The sequence below is a fragment of the Dasypus novemcinctus genome, chromosome 3 (genome assembly GCF_030445035.2).
Source record: "Dasypus novemcinctus isolate mDasNov1 chromosome 3, mDasNov1.1.hap2, whole genome shotgun sequence".
NCBI classification, from domain to species: Eukaryota; Metazoa; Chordata; class Mammalia; order Cingulata; family Dasypodidae; genus Dasypus; species Dasypus novemcinctus.
In genome coordinates, this window is record NC_080675.1 from 33,887,956 (window position 1) to 33,899,924 (window position 11,969).

An 11,969-nucleotide genomic window follows, 5' to 3' on the forward strand; every position below is an offset into this window, starting at 1 on the left:
CCTCTGCTTCCCACAAGGGAGGTCCCAGGTTTGGTTCCCCGTCCCTCCTAAAAACAAAAACAAAAATGAAACAAACAACAAGCAAAACAAATGAAAAAACCAACCCAGGGGAGCCGATGTGGCTCAGTGGTTGAGGGCCAGCTTATCACATACCAGGTCCAGGGTTCAATCCCTGGTCCCAGCACAAAAAAAAAAGTCACCAGTTTTACCCAAACCAGTTGTTTTAATAAAAGGATAAATAAAATCACAATTCATAAAAAAAAAAGAGGCTGTTATGCACTTTATCTAATAAATCCGTTAAACACACACAAAAAATAAGATAAACACATTAAAAAAATTGGTACTTCAAAAAAGACACATTTCATTAAATCACCAGTGCTTTACTCTGAAATCTAGAAATTAAACGAAAAAATCAAGCATTTATCTTGTATTTCTTACACTAATAATATTTCCAACCCAAGAGTCCTACTTCATGAGGGAAATAAATGTGTAAGAACTAGTGGAAAAACTCACCATATTGCAACCATTACTATAATAATTTATTCAAACAAAGACCATTAGTGCATGACCCATTAGATGCAAGACTGATGGGAAGCTTTATAATGAAGGGATCACACTGTCACCACCTGAACCTACTGATCAATGTGGGCACCACTAAGAGTAGCACAACCAGGGAAACAGACTTGGCCCAGTGGTTAGGGCGTCCGTCTACCACATGGGAGGTCCCTGGTTCAAACCCCGGGCCTCCCTGACCCGTGTGGAGCTGGCCCATGCACAGTGCTGATGCGCGCAAGGAGTGCCCTGAACGCAGGGGTGTCTCCCACGTAAGGGAGCCCCACGCGCAAGGAGTGCACCCGTAAGGAGAGCTGCCCAGCGCAAAAGAAAGTGCAGCCTGCCCAGGAATGGCGCCGCCCACACTTCCCGTGCCGCTGATGGCAACAGAAGCGGACAAAGAAACAAGACACAGCAAATAGACACAGAGAACAGACAACCGGTGGGGGGGGGGGGGATTAAATAAATAAATAAATCTTAAAAAAAAGAAAAAAGAAAAAAGAGCAGCACAACCAGACAATGTGTGCCTTTTAACGGGATGTATATGAAGTATGTAGCACCACCTATGACTCAACACTTGCCAAAAGAAAGCTGAACCTAAATATACAAAGCCTTCGAGGTTAACTTCCAATTTACCAGAATAGGCCAAAAAATACCATGAGAAAACAAACAGATAAATACAGGAAGGGGAGATTGTACAGTACAAATGACACATACTTTTCATCAAGTTCAATGGCACAGAAAGGAGGGGGTAGAGAAGAGAGGGGACTTATTCTACATCAGGGATTCTCATCCAAGGGTGATTTTGCCCTCCAGGGGACATGTGGCAATGTCTGGAAACATTTTTTGTTGTCACAACTGGGGGATACTGGCATTTAGTAAGAAGAAACCAGAGATGCTGCTCAACATCTTAAAATAGCCCCCAACAACAAAGCCTTATCCTGCCCAAAACGTCTATAATGCTAAGGTTGAAAAACCTTGATCTAGATTAAAAGACACTTTTGTGTACCTGTTTGAAAAAAACATTATTGAGTTAATTATGGAATTTTAACATGGACTGGCTATTGGATGATAAGAATTTTTGTGAATTTTGTTAGTGTAATGAGACAACAGGGGAAATCTGAATATGGATAGGGTATTAGAGGATACCAAGACTCTGTTGTTATTTTTTTTAGGTGTTATAATGCTTCTATTGAAGAAAAGATATTTTTTTCTTTTAGAGAGAGATACCTAATTTGGAATGTCGGGATGAAATGACCTAAGATCTAAGATCTGGGAAGCAGACTTGGCCCAATGGATACGATGTTTGCCTACCACATGTGAGGTCTACGGTTCAAACCCCAGGCCTCCTTGACCCGTGTGGAGCTGGCCCATGTGCAGTGCTGATGCGCGCAAGGAGTGCCATGCCATGCAGGGGTGTCCCCCACATACGGGAGTCCCATGGACAAGGAGTGCGCCCCATAAGGAGAGCCGCCCAGCGCAAAACAAAGTGCAGCCTGCCCGGGAATGGCGCCACACACACAGAGAGCTGACGCAGCAAGATGATGCAACAAAAAGAAACACAGATTCCCGGTGTCTCTGGTAAGAATAGAAGCTGTCACAGAAGAACACAGCGAATGGACACAGAGAGCAGACAACTGGGGAGAGGGGTGGAAAGGGAGAGAAATAAATAAATAAATCTTTAGGGGAAAAAAAAAAGATCTAAGATCTGCTTTAAAGTATTTCAGCAGCAACAACACAAAACACCTAGATGAAGCAAAAATAACAAAATCCTGATAGATGCTGAATCTGAATGATACTTTTACATGTTTAAAATCTTTCACCATAAATATTTTTAAATGATACATTCCAAAAATAAAATATGACTTAAAGAATGATACATATGCAGAAGGGTTAATTGTCAAGAGATTGGTGCTGGCATGAAAAAAAAAAGTTTATCACCTAACAAAAGTATTTTGAGTCTAGAACATGACAACTCTTGCTCTTGTACCTTTGTCAACAAATCTTTATGCATATATATTTTTAATGTAATATTATTACAAAGTCAATAAAAAAAAAAAAATTAAAAAAAAAAAAAAAAAAAAAACAAATCTTTATGGAGCGCCTAACAATTTGCAAGGCACTGTCCTAGGTGCTGCAGGGAAGAAGATGAGCAAACCAGTCCTCGTCTGCAAGGGACTTAAAATCAGAACAGAACAAAACCAAATGGGCAATCTCAGTCATGGCTTCATGTAGACTCCAATATTTGAGATGTACCTTGAAGAGATACTACCAAAAGGAAGGAGGGAAAGTCGATGAAGTTGGGAGGAATCCTAGACACAGGCAGGAAAGCTAAACAGGCTCACTAGGCCCTTCTTGACCTGGCCCATGCATACCTCTCAAGCCTCATCTTCCACCAATGTCTTTCTGGCTTTCACCAAAGAACTGGAGGCACTGAATATTCAAGATACCCAAAGAAATTTACTACAGACAAGGATACAAAGGCAGAAAAGAAAATGCAGTATTCATGGACAGTATTTATATTAAGGACCAAACTGATACCCCACCCTCCACCACCACCACTCCGAAAATTCCAAAAATTCAATTCATTTCTCTCTAAAAAGTCAGAAAAACAGTCCAGTAGAGATGTGAATATAAATGTCATATTTTTACTGGGGCTTACTCTGAGGCTGTTTGACAACAAAAATACACAATAGATATATATTTTTCCCATATATCACCCTATTATGGTGATGAATGCACAACTCTGATTATATTGAGAGCCACTGATTGTACATTTTGGATGGATTGTATGGTAATGTGACTCTATCTCAATAAAACAGCTTTTTTTAAAAGTAACTGTCATTCTGTCACAGGCTTTACTAAGCCTAATCATAAATACCAACACCAACAATGTTGTGATTTGATTTTATACCTTCCATTGTATTATTAAATATACTTGTCAAATATGAAAAAAAAAAAACTGGAAATTTCAGAGTGGAGTGAGAAAGAAGCCAGAAATTGTCTATATAACAGAAAATTTTTGAAGGAGATAATCTGGCAGAATGGTACTACTTTGGCATAAACCAACAGAATCACATTTCTACTACTTTATCCCAGCACCTCAGTGTTTTCTCCTGGTGGTGTGCCAAGTATCCTTCCTTAAAACAACTTGCCTCTATTCTTAAATTCTACTGCCAAAGCATTGTAAAAAGAATACTACACCCTATCTTTTGGAAATCTTTTATATACAAATCTGGGTTCATATATTAAAAGATTGTCATCACTAACCAAAAATGGTTAATGTATCTAGGTTAGGAATTGCTGAATGTGTCTATTTTAAGAAATCGTAACAAATCATTTATTCTCCTTGAGTTCTACCTTCTTTCTTAGTGGAGGAATTCATTTATTACTTCTACCCTGTCAATCTTCAGTCTTTCCCTAGGAAGCATCACTTCAAACAGAGAAAGGAATGGTTCCCTTACTACTAATATTCAAATGATGAGACAAACTTTTTTTTTTTTTTTTACCTTGGCCTAATTCCAAGGCTGTTACTTTGGAGTTAATGGTAACAAAAATGAAATGCAGCAAACTGGTCATGTTTTAAAACTATCTTAAAGTAATGAGAAAAAAGGATGTATGGGTCAGTTCCTTAAAAGGACAAGAGGAGCGGCCCCTCCTGCTCCCCAAAGAGGGTCAAATGTCTACAGATGCACCTATGTATAGAAAGGACATGTGCATTTTGGGAATAAACTATAAAACTTCAATATGTATCTATAAGTTTAATTAGGATGCTTCTAATAAGACAGACATTCATCCTTCATTTGCTGAGGCCTCCTAATTTAGGAAGCTGAGAGCTACCTGGGGTTCCTAAACAATTTTTTTTAAGCTAACTGGGTCATAAGGTTTACGTGCAATTCAAGTGTCAGCTCCTTTGAGAAGTTTCTTCTTTATGTTGCCTCTCAAATAGAAATGTTAGTTTACAATACAATTTAAAATAAGGCCCTTGCAACATATCTAGGAGGCTGGTGGAAGGAACCTGGAATACACCTGAGAAGTAACTTGAGCCATCCCACTATTCTGTGGTGTCTAGAAACATCTTTAAACAAGGTTCTTTTAGTAATCCACATTTACCTAATTTAAAAGCTGGATGTAATACTCTAGTAGAATCCTTTGGAATGTAAATTAGCTAGTCATTGTGTGTTGGAATTAGGCTAAACACAGGTTAAAGCCCTGAGGCCTGCTCACTTAGGGCCCTCTAGAAGAAGCGGCTCAGAGAGATGCTTCCTTACCTGTGGAGTCATCGTAGAGGGATCCGGCTCAGGGGCAGCTTGCTGCTGTTCAGCACTCTTGTTCTTGGCCCCACTCTCCAAAGACTCTTGCTGGACAGTTGTCTTATTCCCAGAAGGTGCAGACGGTGGTGGTGGAGCTAGTAGTTGGGATTTAGAATGGCCCTGGGAGGGGCGGGAAGGTGATGCCTGAGAAGAGGGCAGGTAGGACTGGGAATGGCTCAAATAGGATTGCGAGGAGGATGAGGAAGAGTAAGATGGGGTGGGCGCCAGGTAAGATTGGGACGGTGGAGACTGCGAAGGAGAAGGTTGAGCGGAAGGGAGATAGGGCTGGGACGAGGACGGGGGATAATACGAGGGTGGCGGCGGCTGAGGTGGGGGCATGTAAGATTGGGAAGGGGGCATGTAGGACCCCGGCGGGACAGGGGGAGATTCAGGGGGCGAATCCAGCTCCATGGGAACCAAACCAGGAGGCCCGTCTCGTTGGTGGTGGAGCATCTGGTGTTTATACTGCTGCTGCTTCTGATAGCTGAGGGCCGGCCCAGGCGGCGGGGGCATCGGCGGCGGTGGCGGCTGCCAGTCCCCGTATCCGCCCCCCGGCATCACCGGCGGGGGCGGCAAGGGGGGCGGGGGAAGGTGGTGGGGCTGGAGCACGCACTGCATTTGCTTCTGATGCATCTGCTGCAACTGCTGGAGCTGCGCCAGGTGCTGCTCGCGGAAGCTCATGAAGCCCGAGGAGGAGGGGGCCGCGGGAGTCGTCGAGCTCGAGTACCCGGACCCCGGCGAGGCCTCAGGAAGCGCCACCGGCGGCGGAGGCGGGACCGGCGGCGGCGGATAGTGGCTGCTCCCGCCATACCGGCCCCAATTCGGGAACATATCGGAGAAGAAGGCGGAGGGCTCGTCCCGGCGCCGTTACTCGTCGCAACCGACCTCCAAGAGCTGCGGCGGCGGCGGCGACAGCCGGAACTCGCGGCGCCTACAGGCCCCGGAGCGTGTAAACGGAGCGCGCCAGTGCGCCGGCGCTACCGAGCTGGGCCCGCGACCGGGAAGGCGGGGACGGGGCTGAGGCTACTACGCCTGCGCAGTCGCCACCGAGAGGAGAACAAAGGCGAGCTAGAGCGGCCCTTTGCTTGACGACTGTCTGTTGCCATCTTCCTTCGGGTTCGGGTAATGTAGGCTCCAGTAGAATGTTCTTATAGAACCGAGGAACCATAGAGTCTCACAGCTGAAAGTGGTGGTAGAGATCCTATCGCTTCACGGGTTCATTTTTGAATGAAAAAAAAGAGGTTCCATTCACAATAGCAACAATCGCAACAACAACAGAGAAACCATAAAAAACAACTGGAAATAACTAATAATATATATGTGGAACCTATATGAAGAAAAATACTGAACGTTCATATCTAAGTGGGATAAAATTAGACTTGAACGGAGAGGCTCACGTGAATAAAAGAGGGAAAATAGTCAAGAAGTCAGTTCTTCCCAAATTAAAAATTAATAGAACAGACCTTATACATAAATTAACTCAAAATGGATCAAACTTAAGTATAAACGCTAAAACCATAAGACTCCTAAAAGATAATGTAGGGAAACATCTTCAAGACCTGGTGGTAGGTGGTGATTTCTTAAACATTACACCAAAAGCGTGAGCAACAAAACGAAAAATGGATAAATGGGACCTCCTCAAACTTAAACTCTACTGTGGTTCAAAGGGCTTTATCAAGAAGGTGAAAATGTAGCCCACTCAATGAGAGAAAATATCTGGAAACCACAAACTTATGGTTTTAATTTCTATGCTACATAAAGAGATCATACAACTCAACAATAAAAAAGGCAACAATCCAATTTAAAAATGGGCAAAAGACTTAGACATTTCTCCAAAGAGGAAATGTAAAGGGTGAAAAAGCACATGAAAAAAATGTTCGATATCACTAGTTATTAGGGAAATGCAAATCAAAACTACAAAAACTACACCTCATAGGATGGCCATTATTTTTTTTAAAAAAGCAAAGTGCTGGAGAAGATGTGGAGAAATAGGAATACTCCTTCACTATTAGTGGGAATATAGAATGGTGCAGCTTCTGTGGAAGGTGTTTGCCTGTTTTCTCAGGAAGCTAAGTATAGAACTGCCATATGATCTGGCAACCACTCTTAGGAATATAACCTGAAGAATTGAAAACAGTGATGCAAATAGACATTTGCACACCAATGTTCATAGCAGCATTATTCACAATTGCCAAAAGATGGAAAACAACCCACATGTCCATCAACTGATGAATGGATAAATGAAATGTGGTATCTAGATATGATGGAATACTATGCTGCTGTAAGAAGAAATGAAATTGGGACACATGATAACAAGGATGAACCTTGAGGACATTATGCTGAGTGAAATAAGCCAGGCACAAAAGGACAAAGTTTGTATGGTCTCATTAATATGCACTAAATACGAAGAATAAACACTTGGAGCTAAAATCTAGAACATAGGTTATTATGAGATAGGATGAGGACTGAGAAGGGGTAACTGATGTTTAATGTACGTAAAATATTTAATTAGCTTGACTGTAAAATGTGGAAATGGATAGAGTTAACGGTAACATTATAATGAGTATAACTAATACAGCTGATTTATGAATGGGATTGTAGTTGAAAGGGGTAGTCTAGGGATGTAAATATTGATTGAAGAAAGCTAGGGAATAATCTAGGGACTGAATAACATAGTGAGCCCGGAGGGGGATGAGGATTGTGGTGAATAGTACAAATACAAGAATGTTCTTCTGCGAACTAGAACAAAATGCATATCACAATTGCAAGGTGATAAGAATATGGTGATGCATGGGAAAATACAATTAATGTAACTTATGGACTATAGTTAATAGCAATACTGTAGTATTCTTGCATCAATGTCAAAGAAGTTTCTATGTCAACACTAAGGTTCAATAATAGGATAGTGTGATGGTTAGGCTATTGGCCAGGTAAATGTGCCCAATTGTTTGGTCAAGCAAGCATTGGGCTATCTATAATACAAGGGCATTTATGGACTTTAGTCACTATTGACTTTACTGCAGTGGTAAATCATAGATAACTGGTTATAATTACATCAATCAGGGAGATTGCCATCAGCAATGAGTGACCCTTTATCCAATCAGTTGAATGCCTTAAAAGGGGAAGTGATTCCAGCATTGAAAGAGAATTTCCCAGCTTCTCTTTGGGCAGCCAATATCTCCCAGAACTCGTCAAGAACTTTCACTGGACTCTCGTTGCAGCCCCTGGTTGCAGCCTGCCTGCGAAACCTGGACTTGTGCATCCCCACGGCTGCATGAGAAACTGTTGTAGAATTGTATACCATCGACAGATATATCTTGTTGATTCTGTTTCCCTAGAGAACACTGACTAATACAGATGGTATGGGATTTTTTTTCTTTTGGATTAAGGAAAATGTTTAAAAATTTGCTGAAGTGATGACTGCACAACCCTGTGATGAAAGTGAAAGCCACTGAGTATACACTTTGGATAGATTGTACAAGGCTCAGGACTGTATAACACAGTGAACCATATGGTGGAAGGTGGCCTGTGGTTAACAGTACAGATATGAGGGTGTCATCTCATGAACTATAACAAATGTACAATGTTAATATATGGTGTTAATAATAGGGTGTGTATAGAAAAAATATACCAGATGTAAGCTATGGATCATAGTTAGTGGTAATAGTCTGATGATGTTTTTTCATAATCTGTAACAAATGTTCCACAGTAATGTAAGGTGTTGGTGGAGGGGTGATATTTGGGAATTCTGCACATTATCATGATTGTTTTGCAAGTTCACAACTTCACTAATAAATACATATATTAAAAATGAATAGACAATGCAATTCTAACAAAACAAATAAAATCGGAAACAAATCTGTGAAAGAATGGAGACTTATTTTGGAGACAGAATGTAAGACTCCGCATCAATTCCTGCAGGCATATAAAAGGTAACACATATAGTTATTGTAAGAGAGAAATGGAATTCTGCAGGCATATAAAAGGTAACACATATAGTTATTGTAAGAGAGAAATGGAATTCTTTAGTATATCTCAACACATAAAAATCTATGCTGGAGAATCTCAAAGCTAAAGCAAAAAGATAGCAAAAACTAGCTACAAAGACTGTCTAGAGATGATCTAGAAGGTAATGCTTCAAAAATCTCCAACATAGTACTAACATGAGCTCCTTCTTTGGTTTGAATGAATCACTGAGAAATAAAGCTGATCCACACTGGATTCTAGTTCTGAGAATATTAAGTGTGGCAGTTATGCACCACTTAAAAGGTTTGATATTGCTTCCATCTTACCAACCCAGATCTTCACCTCTCTTAGGAGGTAGATGTGAGTGGAAAGTGGGGCATATAAGTATACTTCAGAAGAATGAGTTTCATTCTCAAATAGGAATATAGTTGGCTTTCTTTTAACTTTTTAATGGAAGTATAATACATATACCAAAAATTATACATTGTAACTGTACAGTTTAGTGAATTTCCACAAGCTAATCATACTGTATAACCAGTACTCAGATCAATAAACGGAATGTTACCTAACCCAGAATTCCTAGTTATTGTGTTTTAATATTTTCCATTGGAATTCTTTTTTTGAAAAATACAAAAATAAATGTAATTTACTATAGTAGTAGATTAAAGGGAGAAATTATATGTTAGTTTCCTAGATGCAGGAAAAGAATTTGATACATTTCAACATCAATTCATAATTTTTTAAAAAGCTTAGCAAGTCAGAAATGAAAAGGAACAACCTTTATGTAATAAAGAGAATCTACCAAAAATTATAGAAAACATCACACTTAATGGTGAAAAGTTGAAAGACTGCCCATTGACATCAAAAGCCACATGCCCATTATCATCACATCTATTCAGTTTTGTACTGCAGGCCCTGTTGGTGAGAAAAGGCAATTTAAAAATATATGTAAGTTTTGGAAAGGAAGAAACACAACTTTAACTATGTATATGATATGTGTCCATAGAAAATCCAAAATAATTACGGATAAATTATAAGAATAAGAATGCTGGATATAAAATCAAAATACAAATAAATATATGTACCTATATATAATTTTTATATACCTTTCATTAAGAAAGTGAAAAAGGGAAGCCATAAAGTAGGAGGAAATATTTTGTAACACATTTAATCTGCAAAAGACTCATATAGAGAGGATATAAAGAAATCATACAAATCAATAAGGTAAAAGACATACAATTTATAGGAGCACAATGGGGCAAGACTTGAATGAGTATTTCATATAAAATGAAATGTAAATGGTGAATACATGTGAAAGGAGTTTCATCTCAGTAGAAACCAGGGTAATACAAACTAAAACCAAAATGAGTACACATGCAACACACCTACATGGCTAAAATTAAAGACACAAAACCAAATGTTGGCAAGGATGTGGAACATATAAAATCCTGGTACACTGCTGATAGGAGTGTAATTTCTGGCAAGTACTCTGAAATACTATCTGGTAGTATCTACGGAAGCAGAGCATACCCTTAGCCTATGACCCAGAATTCCAATCCTAGGATATAACTATCAGAAATAAATACATATGTTCACCAGAAGACATGTACAAGAATATTCACATCAACTCTATTCGTAATAACTGAAAACTTTGAAATCAATGCAAATGTCCATCTATGCTAGAGTGGATAATCAAATTGTGGTGTATTTATATAATGGAATACAAAACATGAATGAAAAATGAATAAGTAACTATCATTCAATGAATGAATTATAAGGCAACAATGTAAATGAATCTTACGAACATAATGTTGAATGAAAGAAGAGAGACACAAAAGAGTGTATACTATATGTTTCCACATATCTAATTCAAAACAGATAAAACTGATATAGACTGGTAGAATTTAGAATAGTAATTTCCTTTGGAGAGCAGATAGTGGCTAGAGGGGTGCGCAAAGAAGGCTTCTGGTACTGTTCTATTTCTGATCTGGGTGCTGGATACCTAGGTATATTCAGTTTGTGAAAAATTCTTTAAGCTGTATCACTTGTAATTCTGTTGTATCTTATAATTCAATAAATGTACCTTCAAGAAAATGTTCAATAAAAGAAGGCAGTTCAGAACATTTATTAAGGCATTGAAAGACTTGTACACTGAAAACTACAAAGCATTGCTAAAAGAAATTAAAGACCTAAATGAATGGAAAGATATCCAACGTCCATGGATTAGAAGACAATATTGTTAAGATATCAGTGCTACCTAAAGAGATCTACATGGCTGGAGTCCTTTAGAGGCAGAGTGGAAGTCAGAAGCCACAGGGAAGAGCCAGCAGTCAAGAGTGGCCATGTGCGCTGCCACAGGACAGAGGAGCCCAGGACCAAGGATCTCCAGCCGCAGCCCCAGAGCACCACCGTCTTCTGGGGAGAAGCATCACCTTGCTGACACCTCAATTTTGGACTTCTTATAGCCTCGAAACCTTTCAGTCAATATATTCCTGTTATTTAAGCCAAAAAAAAAAAAAAATAAAGAGATCTACAGATTCAACCAATCAAAATTCCAAGAGCCTTTTTTGCACATATGGAAATGCTAATCATTAGATTCATATGGAATTAAAAGAAGGTCCAAAAACCAAAACTATTTTTAAAAAGAAGAACAAAGTAGCATCCAGGAAGATGGCAGATTAGAAAGACACAGGACTCTCTCCTCTCCCAGAAAAATAGGTAGAGGACAGGCAGAAACATTTGAAAAAGACATTCTAGGTTTAGGACACCAGGGGAAGCCTGGACAATACCCAGAAGAGAGCACAAGAAAAGAATCTTGACAGAAATACTGTGAGTAGAAGCTGCAGCTTCAGCTGCAGCTGCCAGTGCCCCTCCCCCACCTGACAAAGAGATAATTTTGAATTCTCCAGCGTTGGGCCTGCAGCTACGGACAAAGGAGGCCTTAGGCAGGGATCTACGTCCCCCAGCAAAGCGGAGAGAGAGTGATGTAGGCTAAGATTGATTCAGCTTTTGGCCCCAAAATTTGGTCTGCTGTACCCACGGAGCACCTCCAGACCAGGTGGGACCATGCCATTGTTTGCCTAAAGACATCCAAACCTCTCAATCACCTTCTTTACTGACCAGGACTGGTTGTTGAGG

At 40.0% G+C, this 11,969-nt stretch overlaps 1 protein-coding gene across 3 annotated transcripts in view; it reads right to left on the minus strand.

Moving 5' to 3' along the window:
• YLPM1 (YLP motif containing 1) overlaps positions 1–11,335 on the minus strand; it is a 78,469-nt gene extending 67,134 nt beyond the window's left edge. For all 3 annotated transcript variants that reach the window (XR_011648304.1, XR_011648303.1, XM_004455161.5), the window contains exon 1: positions 4,824–11,335. Coding sequence is in view for 1 of the 3 variants with exons in the window: in XM_004455161.5 (XP_004455218.2) it covers positions 4,824–5,696 (873 nt within the window). In the remaining 2 variants the exon portion in view is untranslated. The remainder of the gene's footprint in view (positions 1–4,823) is intronic.
• Positions 11,336–11,969: the final 634 nt, after the last annotated feature.